At 43.2% G+C, this 21,568-nt stretch overlaps 1 protein-coding gene across 1 annotated transcript; it reads left to right on the top strand.

Moving 5' to 3' along the window:
- The first annotated feature begins 9,083 nt into the window (after window positions 1–9,083).
- LOC130465806 (uncharacterized) lies at window positions 9,084–9,969 on the top strand. Its single transcript, XM_056834651.1, has 2 exons — window positions 9,084–9,222; window positions 9,298–9,969. The coding sequence occupies exon 2, from the start codon at window positions 9,310–9,312 to the stop codon at window positions 9,889–9,891; it is 582 nt and encodes a 193-aa protein (XP_056690629.1). The 5' UTR covers window positions 9,084–9,222; window positions 9,298–9,309; the 3' UTR covers window positions 9,892–9,969.
- The last annotated feature ends 11,599 nt before the right edge of the window (window positions 9,970–21,568 follow it).

The raw sequence follows: 21,568 nt of genomic DNA, 5'->3' as shown, positions 1-21,568 counted from the left end.
TCCATGCGAAGTCCCTCAACCTAATGAGGTGGAAACTTCTCCTGTTGTTCCCCAACGTAGGTCTAGTAGGACTGTCATTCCGTCAAAGAGATATATTGATTTCCTTTTGACTGAAAGTTCTGAAATAGAGATTTTAGAACATGAGGAACCTACTAGCTACACAAATGCTTTGACGAGTCAAGACTCCGAGAAATGGCTTGAAGCCATGAGATCCGAAATGGATTCGATGTTTGAAAATCAAGTATGGGACTTGGTTGCTTTGCCTGATGGGGTTAAACCCATAGGTTGCAAATGGATTTTCAAACTGAAAAAGGACAAAGATGGAAACATTGATGTCTTTAAGGCAAGACTAGTGGCAAAAGGTTTTAGACAAATTCATGGTATTGACTATGATGAAACCTTCTCACCAGTAGCCATGCTGAAATCCATTAGGATAATTCTTGCGATTGCTGCCTTTCATGACTATGAGATCTGGCAGATGGACGTCAAAACCGCTTTCTTGAATGGGTTCTTGAAAGAGGATGTGTACATGACACAACCACAAGGTTTTGAAGATCCAAACAGTCCAAGAAAAGTTTGCAAGCTTAAGAAGTCCATTTATGGGCTTAAGCAAGCATCCCGGAGTTGGAACCTCAGATTTGATGAGGCAGTCAAATCTTTTGGCTTCCTCAGAAATGAAGAGGAATCTTGTATATACAAGAAGTTGAGTGGGAGTAGTATTGCTTTCCTAGTCTTGTATGTGGATGACATACTTCTCATAGGAAACGACAAGACCATGCTTGAGTCAGTCAAGGAATGACTTAAAAGTTGTTTTTCCATGAAAGACCTAGGAGAAGCTGAATACATCTTGGGAATAAGGATCCATAGAGATAGATTCAAAAGGCTTATTGGACTTAGCCAAGAGACTTATATTGATAAGGTTCTTGCAAGGTTCAAGCTGGAAAACTCCAAAAGAGGTTTCATTCCCATGCAACATGGCATTTCACTTGGCAAGACTCAGTGTCCTTCGACACCTGATGAGGTCAAGCGCATGAGTAATGTTCCTTATGCCTCTGCAGTAGGGTCCATTATGTATGCCATGGTATGCACTCGACCGGATGTTGCATATGCTTTGAGTATGTGCAGCAGATACCAGTCAAACCCGGGAGAGGCGCACTGGATGGCAGCAAAGAATATCCTTAAGTACTTAAGAAGGACTAAGGATGATTTCTTGGTCTATGGTGGAGATAATGAGTTGGTTGCCACTGGATACACCGATGCAAGCTTCCAAAGTGACAAAGATGATTTCCGATCACAATCTGGTTTCATTTTTTGTCTAAATGGAGGGGCTGTGAGCTGGAAGAGTTCTAAGCAGAGTACCATCGCAGATTCTACAACAGAGGCTGAGTATATTGCAGCAAGTGATGCAGCAAAAGAAGCTGTTTGGATCAAAAAGTTCATTAGTGAACTTGGTGTAGTTCCTAGCATTGAAAATGGCATTGAGTTGTACTGTGACAACAATGGTGCCATTTCCCAGTCCAAGGAACCCAGATCGCACCAAAAATCCAAACATGTGCTCAGGAGATTCCATCTCATTCGAGAGATCGTTGAAAGAGGGGATGTGAAAGTAAGCAAGGTTCATACTGAGGATAACGTGGCTGATCCTCTGACTAAACCGCTTGCTCAACCTAAGCATGAGAGTCATACTAGGTCTATGGGGCTTAGGCATATGGGAGAATGGCTTTAGTTTGTTTACTTTATGTTTAAAATTGTAAAGACATTTATTATGCTTTGAATGTTTATCAATAAAAGTTCATTCTTATTTAATAGTTTGGTTTAGTATTAAATAAAATGTCCAAATAACTTGTGTTTTCAAATAGGATTATCGAAAACGTTTTGATAATGGAACCCTATAAAGTGAACTGAAATCACAACTTATTAAGTCCCTAGTCTAAATCACTAAATTGGACATAAGTGATTTACGTGAAGACTAGCATGTAATTAATTGATAGTGCAGTTCCATGGGCTATGGAGACATAGGGATGTCTAATTGATTATATGGATGTATACTTGATGCATTGTGACTTGACCTAACTAGATTCTAAAAGTAGAATCAAACTTCTATATTTAGTGGATTCCTTAGACGTGAGTATGTCTTAATAACCACGAGACAATTAGTTTAACTTTGACGCTGTTAAACGCCGCGCCGTAAAAGGAGGTTATAAAGGCAGTGATCAGGTGGGCTAAGAATTAAGTGGGAGTTATGGTCATACAAGAGTGAATAAGTCCTCCTATTTGATAGGAATGGTGTCTGGGCCTCTTGATGAGCGAGAACTGAAAATTGCATGGCCATGCGGAATGGGATTAAAAGTTAATCTTTATTTGAACAGTTCGAACTCGGCGATCAAGAAACTAGAATTTGAGAATAACAGTGTGTTATCAAATTTTGGCATTAAGAGACTTAAGGAATTTAGCATTGCGTTCTTGTCTTCGGACAAGTGGGAGATTGAAGGAATTATGTCCTTAGACATTTCCGGCAATTACTAAATATAAATAGGAATTAATTATGAAGATAATAAGTTAATTATTTTAGTAATCATATTTGCTTGCTAGAGAATAAATGTGATTAGCAGGACAATATTGATTGGACCTACAACTAAAATATATTAATCCTATAAGGTCACACATATAAGCATTAATTGGAATGGGCCCAAAAGGCCCGATGGCAACCGGTCTGTTAAGGGAAGAATGTTGGGCTTTGGTTTTGTGTTAACCTAAAACTCTCACATTATAATAGTTATAATGTCAGGGATTTAGAAATCACGTTCATTCAATATCTGACAAAAAAAGAAAAACACAAAAACCCTAATTCTAATTTTCTAAACGCCGTACATCCCAAACAAAGCAAGAGACAGATTGTGATCGTTCTCTTCCGTACTAGCATACGTGGGATTCAATTCGTGCTTGTGGACTGAGTAGAGGAGCAACAAGTGGGGCTCTAAGATCTTCGAAGCTTGCATACGAACGGGAGAACACGCTTCAAAGGTGATTATTCTTTCGACTTAATCTGATCTATACTATTGTTATGCATGAGATCCTGTGATAGATGTTAGGAAATTGTTTCCTGAAATTCCGCTTTATGCATCTATATGTTCCTACATGATGATAGTAAGACTTACCTTGAATTTTACCTTCAGACAAATTCCATTTGCCATCAGTTACAGTAAGTATTAAAACTATCTCATTCTTTGTTTATTTACTGAATTTCTTCATCCTCATTTCGCTTAAAAATTCTGATGGGTTTGTGCTACATACATGTCTAAAGCTTTAAAGTCTCAGTTACAAGGTTTGGTGAATAATCTGAAAGATTCAGCACTGTATGCAGAAGACAAATGGAAGACCATTGAAAAGAAATTGGATAATCTTCTGCATAGCTCAAATGAAATACATAAATCTGTAACATCAATCGATGCACAAACCCAAACTGTTGGGGAGACTCTGAAGAAAATGTTTGTATGTGTACTTCTTTTAATTTATCCATTCTTTCCCTGGTATCTCTCATTTTGGTTATTTTGGAGAGGAAAGACTGCAATTTCTAGTAACAACTTTTAGGTTGTTCAGCAACTGCTAAGTTTTTGTGTAGCCTCAACCAGATTTATTTTTTTAAAAATAAAAAATAGAACAAAGAGGGCGACTTTATCAAGTTGCCCTCTTTGATTTTGAACAAACAAGGCGAACATAATTGCCCTATTTAAACTATTTTAGAGGGCGAAAAATAATCAAAGAGGGCGAGATTTAAGTTGCCTTCTTTGTTTTCAAACAAAGAAGGCGGAAATTGTTTGCCCTCTTTGGTTTTGATCAAAAAGGGCGAATAAATAGAGTTGCCTTGGAAAGCTAATAGGACGAACCTAACAGGGCGAGGTAAGGGCGATTTTTATTTCGCCCTTAAAAGTTAAAAGGGCGATAATTTGATCAAAGAGGGCCACTTTTTTCGCCCTCTTTGATCCTGTTTGTTGTAGTGTGTTTCTCTCTCTTAATTCTGAAAATCTCATTACATTTGGTATTTATAGTGTTAGACATCAAACCAATCTAAGGGACAAGAAAAGGCCACGTCGATTGTACCGTGCGGAGAAGAAAACAGATTACCCGCAGAGTTCGGTCGAACCTTCAAAGGGTTCGGCCGAACCAAGGTCAGGTTCTGCCGAACTTCCCAAAAAGTTCGGACGAACCTCCAAAAATATAGTTCATGATTCTCTTCAGGTTCGGCCGAACATTTTAAGAGTTCGGCCGAACTTCCAGTAGGTTCGGCCGAACATTCTAAGAGTTCGGCCGAACTTCCAGTAGGTTCGGCCGAACTTACCCAAAGTTCGGGCGAACCTCCAAAATCACAGCTACTGACTTCAGGTTCGGCCGAACCACCTAATAGTTCGGCCGAACTTCCAGCAGGTTCGACCGAACCTCCAACAGGTTCGGCCGAACTTCCCCTGCTGCATGATAGCTTCTCGTAAAACAGTCATAACTCCCTCATTTCTCATCCAAAATGAGCTTATGACTAGGCGTTGGGAAGCTATTGAGCCAAGCTTTCACCTCCGACTTGAATCAACTCAATCTAATGAGTAGATCATGAGATATGTCCATTTGAATTCAGACCTTCCACTATAACACCCTGACATCCTGCAAGGAAGATTCGAGGTGCACATAACAATAAGAATATGTTGACTTTCCAGGATCCCTCCACATCATCATGAATCAAACCAAAATAAAAAAAATAAAATCAATAACCCTAATTCCCAAAATACTCGACAAATTGAAGAGATGAAATCAAATAAACACAAAATCATGTCTAAAAATCTCCTAGAACAAACAAAGGGACTCGAATTCATCTCAAAGGGTGCCGATCTTAGAAAAGTTAAAGGAAAAAAACCTAAAATTACAGTAAAATAAAACAATTACATGGAGTGAGTAAGTTCAACATATCAGAAATCTCCTTTTTGGATTTAGGTTCAAAAAATAGTAGATGTTGTGGGGTTTTTCCGGTAAGATACCTTGGAGGTTTTCCGGTAACTTTTAAGGATTTAACAAGATTGTATTTTTATAGAGAGAGAAAGTAGAGAGAAGGCAGAGCAGCAATTGCTCTTGAATGTATTGATTGTGACCCCTTTTTCTAGGGAAGTGGGAATATTTATAGTACTAGGTTTTTGTGGGAATGACCTAATATTCCCTTTACATGATTGGCTGGGGAATGGGAGGAGGACACGTGTCCTTTCTCCTTACAATTCTCTGGTCCCTTTTGGCAATAGTGGGCTATTTGGGCCTATTGTGCTTAGTCATTCACTTGGGATACATACTAATTAAGCCCCTTTCCAGGTATAGGTTTTATACATACATTTATACACACTTAAATACATACATTGTAGATACCTAGATTAATACTCATGCCCCGGAGTAGACTTCGTATGATTTCTGCTTAGGGGGCGTAATACGTGCCATGTGTCACATCCTCATTGGTACACGAAGGCATGGTAATTTTGCCCACAACATTTGCCCCTCAAGAAGGGCATTTCTGGAAACACTTTCCGGGTATCGCTTCTTGACCTTTGATTTGCATCTTCATCTTTGGGTCAGGTGTTGAGGTGGTGACACGTGTCACCTTTCTCCATTTTTCCCCTCCCTATATATATAGAGGGGGGGTAAATTTCATTTTTTTACATTTCGTTTTCACAGAGCTGTCTCATAGGCGATTTCCGGCGTATTCCCACCACCATCAGTCGATTTCCGGCCACCACGAGACTCATCCTTTTCTTCGTCAAACTCATCCTGTTCTTCGCGAAACTCATCCTGTTCTTCGCGAAACTCATCCTGTTCTTCACCGAGTACTTCGCAGATCTTTCAAGGTTAGTTTTCGCCTTTCTTTCTTGTTTTTGTTATCCTCTCGTCATTTTTCTCTTTGTTAGCGGCCGACCTCTTAGTACTAGGTAAGGGTTTGAAGGTTTTATTTAAGATTTTTCCGCCGTTCATCTTTTGTCGGGGCGGACGTCCAATCGCGTCTTTTTCTTCATTGTTGGTCACTCCTAAGCCGTGCTTCGTTCACTATGCAGAAGGCATGGCTAGAACCAAGCAAACGGCAGATCCTACGCGCCTGCGCTTGCGGGAAGAAGCATCGACACCCCCTAGGGAGAGATATTCTTCCACCGCCCCGACAGTCGACGAAGAATATGCCGAACTCTTTCAAGAGATCGACGAGTATGTCGAGGCGGGGGAGCAAGCGGCAAGCTCGTCAGAGGGTACAGCGAGCCAGGCAGTGGGGGAGTCAAGCGTCGCTCCATTGTCATCGGCCGCCGAGAAGTAAGAGGCTGCTCCCCAGCCTATTAGGCCCAGAGGGCGGGAGGAGGCCCAATTGCTTCCGTCGGAGATTCACCCAGACGTGGGCTGGATGCGGTGGCTAGACAGGCACGGGGCCAAGATGAGGGATGACCTCTGCGTGGGCGAAGGGTACCAAATGCGCGTGCCGGCCGGTCTGGACTCGACCGTCAGCCTGCTTGCCGAGGGAGAATTCCCCGTGTATGCCGCATCCATCAAACTCGGCATGAGATTCCCTCCACACCCCTTCGTTGTGGAGGTGTTAGATGGTTTTAACATTGGGGTGGCCCAGCTGACCCCCAACTCATGGGCGGATATCTTTGGCTATATTGCCAAATGTGCGCTGAACGACGTGGAGCCGTCTTTCAACGCTTTTCTGCATCTGGTCTCCCTCTCTCGTTCCCCCAGTGCCGCCAAAGGGTGGTTTAATCTGAGCAGCCGTGGTACCTACCAGACAGTGGTCGGCAAGCTCAGCAAATGGCATATGTGGAGGAAAAGGTGGGTCGTGTTTTACACGGACGACCAGGAGATGTATGAGAGGATGAGCCGCTGGAACTGCAACGCCAACTACATGGACCGTGACGAGCCCCTTCCACCCCTTACTGCCGAAGAGTGGGATCAGATAATGGTCCTGTTCAGGGCCAACACTTACCACTTAACAGTGGACAAGAGTTTCCATGTGCCGGCCGAGTGGTTGCCGCACATTAGCCAGTTTCGGAACGAGGCCTTTCTAGCGGCCGTAGGCTTAGGATATTCTATGACTCGAGGTTGTATGCCAATTTATGTGCCGTTCCGCCTTGGTCTATTCATTTTTCTAACTTTGGATTTCTTTTGTTCACAGAGGAAGGAATGAGCAAGTTATCGACGGCGGATACTGGGAAGGGCGATATGACCGATTGGATGGCGGACATCTATGAGGCCAAGATGCAGAAAGCCAAGGCCGAGTTGGAGGAGAAGGTGAGTATTCTCTTAGGTTGTTTTTGCAAGTTAAGCTTCTCCCGTCCAGTGTCTATAGTGGACGTCTTTTTAGTGACGCGCCGATATCCTGACATGTGACCCGTGTTTGCTAAGGTAGGCCTCGTCACTTTTTAATGACGGGCCCCTTAGTTAGTGTTTTTCCTGCGGTTGCCAAGGTGCGCCTCGTCACCTTTTAAGACGGGTCGTCCCCTTTTTTTTTTACAAGTGACTCGTGGTTGATAGGGTACGCCTCGTCATTTTTGAGACGGGCGTCCTTTTTAATGACGAGCCACTATTCTGTGAGTGACTTGCACTTGATAAGGTACGCCTCGTCATTTTTAAGATGGGCGTCCTTTTTAATGACGAGCCACTATTTAGTGACTTGTGATTGATAAGGTACGCCTCGTCATTTTTGAGACGGGCGTCCTTTTTAATGACGAGCCACTATTCTGTGAGTGACTTGTGATTGATAAGGTACGCCTCGTCATTTTTAAGACGGGCGTCCTTTTTAATTACGAGCCACTATTCTGTGAGTGACTTGTGATTGATAAGGTACGCCTCGTCATTTTTAAGACGGGCGTCCTTTTTAATGACGAGCCACTATTTAGTGAGTGACTTGTGATTGATAAGGTACGCCTCGTCATTTTTGAGACGGGCGTCCTTTTTAATGACGAGCCACTATCTTGTGAGTAACTTGTGATTGATAAGGTACGCCTCGTCATTTTTGAGATGGGCGTCCTTTTTAATGACGAGCCACTATTCTGTGAGTGACTTGTGATTGATAAGGTACGCCTCGTCATTTTTAAGATGGGCGTCCTTTTTAATGACGGGCCACTATCTTGTGAGTGACTTGTGATTGATAAGGTACGCCTCGTCATTTTTGAGACGGGCGTCCTTTTTAATGACGAGCCACTATCTTGTGAGTAACTTGTGATTAATAAGGTACGCCTCGTCATTTTTGAGACGGGCGTCCTTTTTAATGACGAGCCACTATTCTGTGAGTGACTTGTGATTGATAAGGTACGCCTCGTCATTTTTAAGATGGGCGTCCTTTTTAATGACGAGCCACTATTTAGTGAGTGACTTGTGATTGATAAGGTACGCCTCGTCATGTTTGAGACGGGCGTCCTTTTTAATGACGGGCCACTATCTTGTGAGTGACTTGTGATTGATAAGGTACGCCTTGTCATTTTTGAGACGGGCGTTCTTTGTAATGACGAGCCACTATCTGGTGAGTGACTTGTGATTGATGACGAGGCCCAATATTTGACTGTCCTTTACTTTCTTTTTTAGCAAGCTAAGGACGCGGCTAGGGCGTCAGGGAAGAAGAAGGGGACGACTCTGTCCCAGCTGAAGAAGAGAGCTGTGCCAGCTGGCTCGGAGACTCCGAGTACCTTCAAAAAGCCCAAACCCATACCCCGCCGTCTCGTGAAGAAGGACGAGTCGAAGGTTGCTGAGGGGGGTTGCCCTGATGACGATGAGATTGGCGTGGACAAGCCGTCTCTGGTTGTGGACTTGGTGTCCAAATCGAAGTCCGGTGGGCATCCGGACGAGCTGGAGGACCCTCTTTCTGGAATCCCGGCCGACGTCCGCTCTCAGATACCTGCGGAGGTGGCCCGCCGAGCTAGGTCATCGGGCGGTAAGTATTATTCGAACGTCGTTCAGACGTATCGAGCCTCCTCTGGCAGTTCTTCTTACTCTCCGCGTCATCCTAAGGCCGTTGTTTTTCCTATAGCCAAAGACAAAGGGAAGGATGCAGCTGCTGCAGAGGACGAGAACGTACCCGCTACTCCCCACTATTCGTCAAAGGATAGGGTGGCTATATGCCGTAAGGTTTTTAAGGCCGTCCCCGCAGAGTATGTTGCTTCTCTTCCTGGCCGCAAGACTGACGCCCAGTTTGGTGCGATCCAGGCCACTCTTCTCGACGTAAGTCTATTTCCAACTTGCTTGTACTTGTCTTCTCTTTTAGAGTCATTTACTAACATGTAGCTCCTTTTGCAGTTGTTCTGCCGCATGGAATTCTGCAAGAGTTGGAAGACCCGCACTGCTGAGGAGCTCAAAGCTCAGGTGGCTGAGTCCACCCACCATGGCGACTATGCGTTCAAATCCATTGAAGAGGTCCGCCTGCAGATGCAGACGACCATAGACCTTCAAGCAAAGGAGGTAGCTGCGTTGAGGTCTGACAAGGCCGAGCTGCTTAAGAAGATCTTGGCGCAGGACAAAGACATGGTGGCAATGGTCGAGGAGGCCAAGACAGCGGCGGCGGAAATACGGACGCTTCAGGACCAGTTGCGGGAGTACCCTCAGGTCAAAGAGGCGGCTGAGGAAGCCGAGCATCTTCGTGGGGAGCTGGAGACGGCCAGATCGCAAGTTCGCACCTTGCGTGAGCGTCTTCTGGAATCCTATGATCAGGGGGAGCAAGCGACCAAGGACGCTGTTAAGCACGCCTGGGAGAGCCACATGTCAGAGTATGATCTTGCGTGGTTCCAGCGGCGAATGGAACACAGTGCCGATGTGTTGGCTGCTGAGCGTCTTGGTCAGCCGCCCCCTGAGTTTGTATCATCTGATGATGAGGACGATGCGGCCGCTCCCTGATTTGCTTCCTTTCCCGCTCTTTAAAATTTTATTCAAGTGTTCCCGTGCCTAAGGGCAAAAAACAATTATTTTGTTAAGTTTTGGCGCTGCTGGCGTCTGTACCATTGTGCCTGCTGAGCACACAACAATTTTCTTTTCTTTTTTGTTTTTGAATTCTGAGCTACTTTTACACGCCTTTCTACGGGCGTTGTTTTATAAGAAAATAGGTTGTTTTGATGCTTCTCTTATCTCGCATTTATTTGCTCTTCATAATTTGATTATTCCTTAATCAATAGGCTTAATCAATAGGTATGGTAGCCAAGGTGCAACTGAGTGTACACTAAGCACGTTGGTGCCGCAGGCAACTGAGTATGCGCTAGGCACTACTATGGTCGTCTCTTTCTTTGGCGAGCGTGTCTATAACGATTTTGATTGACGCAAGTCAATCAATAGGTATGATTGCCGCTAGACATGCTCGTCAAATGGACTGGACGGCCAAACGTTCGTGCCGCCTAACTTCTGAGCAAACAACCTTTGTTTCGAAGTTAATCGTGCCGCTGAACTTTTGAGCGAACAACCTTTGTTTCAAAGTTGTTGGTGCCGCTGGCAACTGAGCATGTGCTAGGCCCCACTGTGGTCGTCGCTTTCTTTGGCGAGCGTGTCTATAACGATATTGATTGACGCAAGTCAATCAATAGGTATGATTGCCGCTAGACATGCTCGTCAAATGGACTGGTCGGCCAAACGTGTGTGCCGCCGCACTTTTTAGAAAACAACCTTTGTCTCAAAGATATTGGTGCCGCAGGCAACTGAGCATGCGCTAGGCACTACTGTGGTCGTCTCTTTCTTTGGCGAGCGTGTCTACAACGATATTGATTGACGCAAGTCAATCAATAGGTATGATTGCCGCTAGACATGCTCGTCAAATGGACTGGACGGCCAAATGTTCGTGCCGCCGCACTTTTGAGCAAACAACCTGTCTCAAAGTTATTGGTGCCGCTGAGCTTTTGAGCAAACAACCTATGATTTATGGTTATTTGTGCCGCTGAGCTATTGAGCAAACAACCTATGTTTCAAAGTTGTTCATGCCGCTGGGTGCCGCCGCACTTTTAAGCAAACAACCTTTGTCTCAAAGATATTGGTGCCGCAGGCAACTGAGCATGCGCTAGGCACTACTGTGGTCGTCTCTTTCTTTGGCGAGCGTGTCTACAACGATATTGATTGACGCAAGTCAATCAATAGGTATGATTGCCGCTAGACATGCTCGTCAAATGGACTGGACGGCCAAATGTTCGTGCCGCCGCACTTTTGAGCAAACAACCTGTCTCAAAGTTATTGGTGCCGCTGAGCTTTTGAGCAAATAACCTATGATTTATGGTTATTTGTGCCGCTGGCACTTACTATGCCGTACTGGTTGGCTAGCGGCTTGCTATACTGGGAAGGGAGTTGGATAGGTGATCAGCCTACAACTTGGTGCTAATCTGGGCCACTTCTTAGGCTTCAAACAATTAGTCTTGCTGAGAGTTTTTGCTAATCTGGGCCACTTCTCAGGCCGTCATATAATTAGGCTTTGGTTATGCATTGGAGTGTACATTTTTATATTCATTGTTCGAGCAATAAATATTACGAGATACATAGAGTAGTATTATTTATAACTTTGCAAGGCGAATTTAGCCGGTTACAAAAGTAGTTACTACCCTACTATGACCATTAGAGGCCGCCCCTTGGGCAATGGATCGTGGTAAGTAAGACAAAGCTTAGCACATATCTAGAAGAAATACTTCTTGAGATTGTCGGCATTCCAAGTGCGCAAAATAGGCCGGCCTTGCATGTCTTGAATGCGGTAGGTTCCATCTCTAACCTCATCATAGATCTCGTAAGGTCCCTCCCAAGTGGGCGTCAGCTTACCCTGTTCATTTGCTCGTCCTGTGGACTCCATTTTCCTGAGGACAAAATCTCCCACTTTGAGCACTCTATTAGAGACTCTCTTGTTGTATTCTCTTGCCATCCTTATCTTGTACAGCTGTTGTCTGAGCGCTGCATTTCCTCTAACCTCGGGCAGAAAGTCCAGGGCTGCTTTCATTGTCTCCCAGTTAGCATTTTCGTCATACAGCATGACTCTCAACGTTGGTTCACACATTTCTATGGGTAGGACAGCCTCGGCGCCATAGGCTAGCAAGAAGGGTGTTTCACCGGTTGAATTCTTAGCCGTGGTGCGGATGGACCATAAGACATTTGGCAGCTCATCAGCCCATAGACCTTTGGCTTCGTCAAGCTTCTTTTTCATTCCTTCGGAGATAATTTTGTTGAACGCCTCAACCTGACCATTGGCTTGGGGTCGTCCGACTGATGCAAAACAAGTGTGTATACTGTGATCTGCCAGCCGCTCTTTCAGCTTAGGCGTCTCAAACTGGGGCCCATTATCGAAGACGATAGCCTGTGGAATCCCAAAGCGAGTCATGATGTTCTTCCAAACGAATGCTCTCACATCAGTAGTTTTTATGTTTTTGAGCGCTTCTGCCTCCACCCATTTGGTGAAGTAATCTACAGCAACGATGACATAACGCCTTCCTCCTGGTGCGATCGTAAATGGGCCTAGAAGATCCATCCCCCATTTAGCAAATGGAATTGGGCTTGTAATGGGCGTCAGAACTCGTGACGGTTGGTGTATTAGGTGAGAAAAACGCTGGCATTTGTCACACTTCTTGACCAGTGAAATTGCGTCCTCCTTAAGAGTCGGCCAGTAATAGCCGGTTCGAAGTGCCTTTTCAGCCAAAGCCCTTCCACCAATATGCGATCTGCACAACCCCTGATGAAGGTCTTCTAGAATTTCCTGCCCCTTCTCAGGTGTTACACATCTTAACAAAGGACGGGAGTAGGCCTTTTTATAGAGGGTGCCGTTCCACATTTCAAACCAAGAGCATTTCTTTTGAAGTTTTGTCGCTTCCCTTGAGTCTTCGGGCAAGACTCCATTCATTTTGAAGTTTACTATGTCATCCATCCATGTGGACGTTCTATCAAGAGTTTCCACCTCCATTTGCTCAACACTTTTGTGCTCTTTTACCTCCCAAAACACGTGCCGAGGGGTATCACAAGACGCGGAACTTGCCAATTTTGACAGGGCATCAGCTTGGTTATTTTCCGAGCGAGGGACTTGCCTTACTTCAAAACTTTTCAGTGGCTCTACTTCCTGATGGACGGCCTGCATGTATTTGACCATAGTCGGATCCACGTTAGCAACCCATTCGGGGTACTGACTAGGCCTGACGAACCCAGCCTCCATCAACTTTTGTATTTCCGCGGCTACCGCCTGATTTCTATCTTCCCCATGGTTCCTTTTCTTCTGACGAACCGGTTTGAAGTTTGGGTCCACATTCAGCTTATGGACGGCCACAGCAGGGTCAATACCCGGCATTTCGTCCACTGTGAAAGCAAAGATATCTTCAAATTCTCTCAAAAGGTGGACCAACTCTGCCGCCAGCGGGTCGTCAGGAGAAATCCCGATGGGCACTACTCTGTCAGGTTTATCTGTGTTTAATACCACATTGAAATGGGCCCCAACAGGCTCTGGGCGTCTCTCTTCCATGTGCCCTGCTGAGATAGTTAATGTTTCTTTGACGACCTTGGGTTGCGTGTCGCCACATTTTCGTTTGTTGCTCGATGTCCCTTTCTCATCACCCGTCCCCCATGCTTCTGGACTCAAGGTGGTTAGGTAGCAATCTCTAGCTTGTTGCTGGTCACCATGTATAGTGCTGACACTCCCATCGTCACAAATGAACTTAAGAAGCATCAGATGAGTCACAATGACAGCCTTTGCCCTATTCAACGTGGGACGCCCCAAGATGATGTTATATGCCGTCAGGTCTTTCACTATGAGAAAACGGACATCCATTTGCCGAGATTCCTTTTTATTTCCCATCCTCAGAGGAAGGGTAATTATGCCGACTGGGTGGATGATACTACCTCCGAAGCCTATAATGGGATAGTGGATTTTCTCAATCTTTGAGGAATCATGTTGCAGCCGATTCAAGCACTCTAGACTAATTATGTCCGACGAACTTCCTGTATCAACCAAAATACGCCTAACCCTCAGGTTAGCAACTTTTAACTCAATTACCAAAGGATCGTCATGCGGGGTGGAGATTTTCCCACGGTCGGCCTCGCCGATTTCAACTTTTGGAAACGGGTCAACTGTGGCCTTGCCGGACAGCATCACTTGCCCCAATCGCTTGGCATAATCCTTCTGGCCCCTCATGGTCGGCCCGCCGGCGGCCAATCCTGAGATGACTGCCACGCACTCTGGGTCGGTACGATTCCCATCTTCCTCCGAGGGAGGGGATTTGTTTTTCTTGTAGAAGGGTTTGCCAGAACCTCCCGTGTTCCTGCTGATATAACTTTTTAAGAATCCCTTGGTGGCTAGGCCGTCCAATGCCCTTTTCAAGCTCTTACATTCGGTGTCATGCCCAATGTCACTGTGAAAGTGACAGTACAGTTTGGGGTCCCTACTTTCTGGTGGCGACTTCATGGGAAATGGACGATCAATGTCATATTTGGACCCGAGGTCCATCAGAATTGTGTACATGTCTGTGTTATACTCGAATCGCTCCCGATCATAAGTTCTGGGCCGTTTCTGACCTGCCGCTCCGGGGGCCCTGTCTGACTCTTTTGCAATAGCCCACGTCCCGTTAGGCCGGTTCTTCTTTTCGAATTTGTCCTTTTTTGCCGCTAGCTCGGCGGTATCACTTCCTCTGGGATCTTTCGGGACGCTGCAATTCTCTGTTGCATGAATGAAGGCCTCGGCCTCATCCAGCACTTCTGCCATTGTTCGGACGCTTTTCTTTACCAGATCAAACTTGAAAGAGCCCTTTTTAAGCCCTCGAATGAAGTTATCGAATGCAACACCATCTGGCAAATCCGGAATTTGCCCTGCCTCTAGATTGAATCTCTTCACATAACTCCTCAGAGACTCGTCCTTCCCTTGCTGAATCCTACTCAGATGCATGCTCGTCTTCTTCTCTTCCTTGTGAGCCATGAACCGAGTAGAGAACAATAGCTCGAGCTCCGAAAAAGAGCGAATAGTTCCGGCTGGAAGTCTCTCGAACCACTTAGATGCTACTCCTTTGAGTGTGCCCGGAAAATACTTACACCGGGTTGAGTCAGTTGTTCCTTGGACATACATGTGATGCCGGTAAACCAAGAGGTGCATGTCTGGATCTGTGGTACCATCGTAAGCATCAATGTTGGGCGGCTTGACTTTGGGTTCCCTCGGGGCTCTCATGATGGAGTCTGCAAAAGGGGTGGTGTGCCCTAGGGCCATGTTGGACACCCCCTCCTGAATGTGATACACAGGATCTTGACGCCTTGAGTAGGGTAGCCGCTGGGAAGACTCGCGTCCGCGAGTTTGACGGGTTGGACGGGTGACCCCTGGACGCGCCTGGCTCAGATGCGTATAAGTTGGATGAGGGAGTGGTCTATCCGGCATGACGGGGGTTGACCCCGTGTCAGAAAGTTCAGATTCAGAGTCAGGCAATTGCTCTGCGCGTGGCTGCTCACGTCCTCGGGACGTTTCTCCGATCAGCCGCCGTGGCATTCGGCTTGGTAGGTAAGACATTGCCTGATTGGGCTGACTTGCTGGCGGCTGTCTCCTCAGGTCCTCGCCTGTCAGCCTGGTCCAGACATTTGGGGGGCGCAAAGAAAGTGTTGGCCTATTGCTTGCCGGCCTCTCATGATTTGCAGCCACAGCAGTGGTGTAGATCAGCATACTCTTCTGTACCTCAGCATTAACTGTCTTTCCCACATCAGCTTGGAACTCAGCCAAAATAGCCCGAAGAGCACCCACAGAGACAGGCATATCAGGGTTCTCCTCTATTACCGTATCCACCCGAGGATCCAGGTGTCCTCCAGGAGGGGTGCGATTGGCCTGGTCGTCCTCCTCGCTGAGCACCTCTACCTCGGCAGCGTGACGAGGGGTGTGCCCGGCCGCAAATATACGCGCGGCATCTTCGGTGATTCTTGTGGCCGGCGTATGATGTTCAGTCGGCATTTCTCTTTCGAGGGGTGGCCGCTCTACTCGCGTAGGCCGCCCAGTATCGTTGTCCTGTCGTTGATCTTCCATGTTACCGTACCTCCCCACAGACGGCGCCAAATGTTGTGGGGTTTTTCCGGTAAGATACCTTGGAGGTTTTCCGGTAACTTTTAAGGATTTAACAAGATTGTATTTTTATAGAGAGAGAAAGTAGAGAGAAGGCAGAGCAGCAATTGCTCTTGAATGTATTGATTGTGACCCCTTTTTCTAGGGAAGTGGGAATATTTATAGTACTAGGTTTTTGTGGGAATGACCTAATATTCCCTTTACATGATTGGCTGGGGAATGGGAGGAGGACACGTGTCCTTTCTCCTTACAATTCTCTGGTCCCTTTTGGCAATAGTGGGCTATTTGGGCCTATTGTGCTTAGTCATTCACTTGGGATACATACTAATTAAGCCCCTTTCCAGGTATAGGTTTTATACATACATTTATACACACTTAAATACATACATTGTAGATACCTAGATTAATACTCATGCCCCGGAGTAGACTTCGTATGATTTCTGCTTAGGGAGCGTAATACGTGCCATGTGTCACATCCTCATTGGTACACGAAGGCATGGTAATTTTGCCCACAACAGTAGATTTTTGCAAGTATTATTGACGAGTGGGGAGTGGGGAGGGCAGAGGTTTTAATCGTTGACAACATAAGCAACCAACACATAGAAACAATCTTGTAAATCAAAACAACACCTTCAGACCTTTCAATTACTTAATTACACAAAAAATATATACATAAGAGATATGAATTATTGTTTAAATGAGTTCACTTACTTTATCTTGAAGAACAACACCAGCAAGAAGTCGCGGTGATTTGGTGAAGTCGTGAAGAGCAAAACGAACCATCGAGGATGATTACTAGGAGCCGCCGACAAGGAGTAGTAGGAGCCGCCGACGAGGATTGAGAGAAAAGTTGAGTTACTTGAGTTATGGTTAGAGAAGTGGCTGGGAGCCTGGGATAGTGGAATACTGGGATTTGAGAGATGAGGAAAGATGGAAGCAGCCACAAATCCACAATAACAAATGAGAGTATGAGTTGGAGGGGGAGGTTTGTTGATTAGACTTTAGCTTCTCACAAGTTAATTTTTTTAAAGGAAAAGTGTGAATATATAAATTTTATAAAGTATTACTTAGTAAATAAACTAGAGTAGATTTTTTTATGCACAGATTTAATTATTTAATATGCAATTTCCGCCTTACTATGTATTACTGAGTATATATTTTATATCTTAAACATGATAATTTGACCAAAATATTCATATGCTTGATAAGTTAATTTGATCAAAATATTGAGTAAATATATTTTCTATTATTGATATGACGATTTGACTAAAACATTACCAAAATCATATAATGTTATCATATTCTATAATCATACACTTTTTCCATACATAAATAATTCATACAAAAGGAGAGAAAATAATAAAATTAAATAGATATGTAAAAGGGGTTTTGGCGAGAAAATTTGTACCAGAAAATGACATGTGTCATTCATGATGTCTGTTTTAGTATAATATAATAGATGGGTGGATGACGGATCGGGTGGCGGATTGCTTGGAGGCCCACCCGAATCCAATCCGATTTGTCACCTGCTTCATCTATCACCTGCACTTCATTCATTTAAATCGGAATTTCGTCCGTTTATTTATATCGGGTGGATCGGGTTACTGATATCCATTTCAGATTGTCATCCCTACTCAAAACAAGCAATTTTGAGAAATTAACAAAATTGAGGAGAAAACTTACCCACTATTGTTGAGAACAATGCCTTTGAGAGGTACGACGACGAATTGATATTGATGGTGCCAATTTACTAGAGATTTTGAGATAATTTATTTAAATTTGTAGACTTCAGTAATACGAATTGATATTGATGGTGCCAATTTACCATTACTAGTGAGGGAGACGAGAAACATCGATGAGCAACTCAAGCAATGACAACGGTAGTTTGGTGTGGGTCGTGGTGTGCGGCGCAACATGGATAAAAGGACGGAGAAATGCGACTTCAAAGAATATTGAAGAGGATGTACTGAAATTTTGGCAAACCCTATTAGTTTTTAATAAAGCTTGAAAACGAACATGGAATATATAGGAGGTTAACGTGGGGCTAGAGTTTGTTCTTCAAACTCTAAACTTTGGGTTCCCAAGATTCACTTTATGACTTTTTGTCCGATAGCTCTTTGTTTTTTAATTTTGGTTGACAGTTCGGTTTAGTATCGTGTTGAACGGTTTTATTAAAATAGTTCGGGTTGGAATAGATTCATTTGGCTAGGGGGTTGATTTCGATAGATTTTAAGATACAATGGTGATATAATATATATACTTTTATGTAACATTGAGTTGTTAGCATAAAGAACACATTATTGGTTCAAACAAAGTAATGTTTGATTACTCGGTTGAATATAATTGAACTCGAAATGCTGAGCAAAATTAACATGAATAAAATTTTGAGTAATTTACATTATTTATGTAAAACTATATTTTTTGAACTACTTTACTGATAACATATGAAAGGTCATGAGTTCAAATATGGGATCAATATTTTAATTTGTTGTGATTATATAATATAACAATAATGAGTGTGTATGACATAGCGCGCCAAGGCCATGTCACTTGTCAAGTTACGCAACGCGTGGAGGGATGACATGAATTGCCTTGTAGTTTTAATAATAAATACTAGTCTTATATGCACGCGATGCGTGCGAAACCTATATAACAACTAATTTTTGTTGTCAATTTAACTAATCACCATTCACCACAAATAATCGGCAAAAAAAATTATTCACAACGTTCATATTAAAAAAATAGACACCATCTCAATTTTATGCGTGATTTATGTATGCTTGACTTATATGTTTTTTTTGATTTGTTATTACAATTAGTATTTCAAATTACTCGATAATTATCCTTCTCTTTATCGAATTGAATTGTGAAGGTGCGTGGGTTTTTAGTCTGATTTATAGGACACCAAAAATTCATTTACTAAAACTACTTTAGGACTAGATTTAATTGGAAATTTCCCTCTAAAATCATAAAAAGAAAAAAAAAGTCCCCTCTAACTGGCGGGACACAATAAATTAATTAAGCGGTAATTCAATTTTAGGAGCGCTCTTCCTCGAGAATTAAAAAAATTCAGGAGCCCGCTATTCTGTATTTTCCAATGTCGTTATCCCTCTGCAACCTCTCACAATACCTACTCTCGTAACTTTTCTCTCTGCTCTTGCAAATTCTCTCTAGTGCGACTTCATCTCCCTCAAATTGGTTCATTTTCTCTGTTCCTGCAGATCTCTTCAACTTCTTGCGATTACCCCTCTTTCAATTTGCTAGGTACGTATGATACAGGAGGCTAGCTCTACTGCGGAATATTCTTCAGTGATGAAGATTGATGGTGATAGAATGTAGAAGATGAGTTGAGGGAGAAGAGAAATCAGGAAATTCAGAAAAGAAAGAGAGAGAATCACAGAGAGGACTAAAGAGAGAAGTAGGAGTTTTTTCCTTATTTCTTGAATGACTCATACAATCTGATATCTAGCTTATTTATACAACCAAACTAAACAGACCACTCTAACTTTGCTAACAACCTATATAACTACTTTAGACTAACTGACTTATATATCAGGTATCATGTTAGCTCCCCTAACATTCCTCCCTCCTTATGATAGACTTGTCCTCAAGTCAACTGGAAGCACTTTTCAAGCATCAAGCATGGTGGAGAATGTAAAGGAGGTGGCTTAGGAAGTGGTCTGGTAGAATTGCCATGCCTTTCATCAGCAATTGTTTTGCCAAATTGATCATTGAAACATCGAGTTGATGTGACATATGATTTAGACATCCCAACTTCTTCTTTGTTAGTTTCTGGCCGGTTGGTTAGTTCATCTTCAAGCAGAATTCCATCAAAATCACTGCATAATATTTTTCCCTTCCCTTCATCTGTCATATAGGAAGTCAGCCCAACTTTTTCAGCATGTAGTTCATAATGAAATACTGAAGATATATCATCACTTTTGAATGTTTTCTCAAAGCTTGTATCAAAATACAGTGCAGAGGCTTTGTCTTCTTTAAGATTAACCAACATATGTCCAGCAGCAGATCCTACATGTGCTAAGCTTAGGAACTTAACAGGAAGATCATCAAATAGTTTGGCAACCATCTTCATCTCAACATTAACTCTAACATTAGCTGAAACATACTCATAATCATGAAAACTGACAGACTGTTCTGGCTTGATTTCGGTTGATATCAGTTGGTTATTTTCAGTTGATGGTGTTGGAAGAATTAGTGGTTCTGTGTTTGTAAATGAGGTGACAACTTCTATTAGAGGAGAATATGATACCAGAGAACATTTCAATTGTTCTTCTAGCAGCCCAACACATTCAACTGCTTCCTCTTGCTCCTCATCCACCATGGAAGAAACAACACAAGAGCTTGGATTCAAGTAACTACACGACTTATCAACGGAAAGAGCCTTGCATGACTGACTATCAACATTGGAAACAGGTTCATAACTAAAACCTCCAGACTTGGTTACTAGTAACCCATTATCACAACCATGAAATTCTATCCTTGATTCAACTAATAATTATTGTTTGGGTATATGACTATTCCAATCTTCCACTTTTATATATGCATCATTTCTAAATTTTGCAGACACATCAAGAAAGAAGTCTGTCCAATCAATGTAAGACTTCCTCCCAAACAAGTACGAATCAGACCATTTTTTAGCCTTATCAAACATGTTTTGAGAAGCTAATTCCACTTTAACACCATCTTCAAGAATATCATGAAGAGTGAAATACTTGTTACAATTCTTTATCCATGTCCTAGGATGAGACCCATAAAATTTTGGAAAAACAGGGTTAGGTACTTACCCATGAGACCCGGTGGAATTGATCTCAAAAACTGTAGAAGCTAGATTGCACAGATTCACCACCTCTTCTTGATGCTGTTAATTCCTTCATCTCAACAAGAATTTGTAGAATCTTATCACATGTTTCTTCAATTTTCCCCATAATCTTGAATTGTAGTTTGGACTTGCAGAAATTGGGTATACAGAAATTGGGCTCCAAATTCAGAAATTGAGTTTGGTTTAGTGATCACTGTGAAGAGGAAACGATCCTGGAAGTTTATTGTAGCTGATTTTGGCTAAATTCATGTTGGGTTTCTACTTGATATTTTATCAAACACTTTGAATGCATGAAAAATACTTCAAGAATCTAGGAAATCAAGCTATAATGGCAGAAAAACGTGTAAAGGATTGGAAAATTGAGTAATCAATCAATTATACTTCTTGTTATCATACCAGATTTCTAGCCCAACTAATTTCCAGCTTCAAGAACTTCAAGAATTGCTGACTCCAGAATCGAAGGATAGACTACAATTGAGTCGAATCACTCAATTTGCAGTAGGTTGGCTCTGATACCACTGATGCTGGAGGCTAGCTCTACTGCGGGATATTCTTCAGTGATGAAGATTGATGGTGATAGAATGTAGAAGATGAGTTGAGGGAGAAGAGAAATCAGGGAATTCAGAAAAGAAAGAGAGAGAATCACAGAGAGGACTAAAGAGAGAAGTAGGATTTTTTTTCCTTATTTCTTGAATGACTCATACAAT

This window comes from Spinacia oleracea, chromosome 1, assembly GCF_020520425.1.
Source record: "Spinacia oleracea cultivar Varoflay chromosome 1, BTI_SOV_V1, whole genome shotgun sequence".
Lineage (NCBI taxonomy): Eukaryota > Viridiplantae > Streptophyta > Magnoliopsida > Caryophyllales > Amaranthaceae > Spinacia > Spinacia oleracea.
Note: the sequence above shows the minus strand (reverse complement) of the source record. Positions and strands in the feature narration are given on the sequence as shown.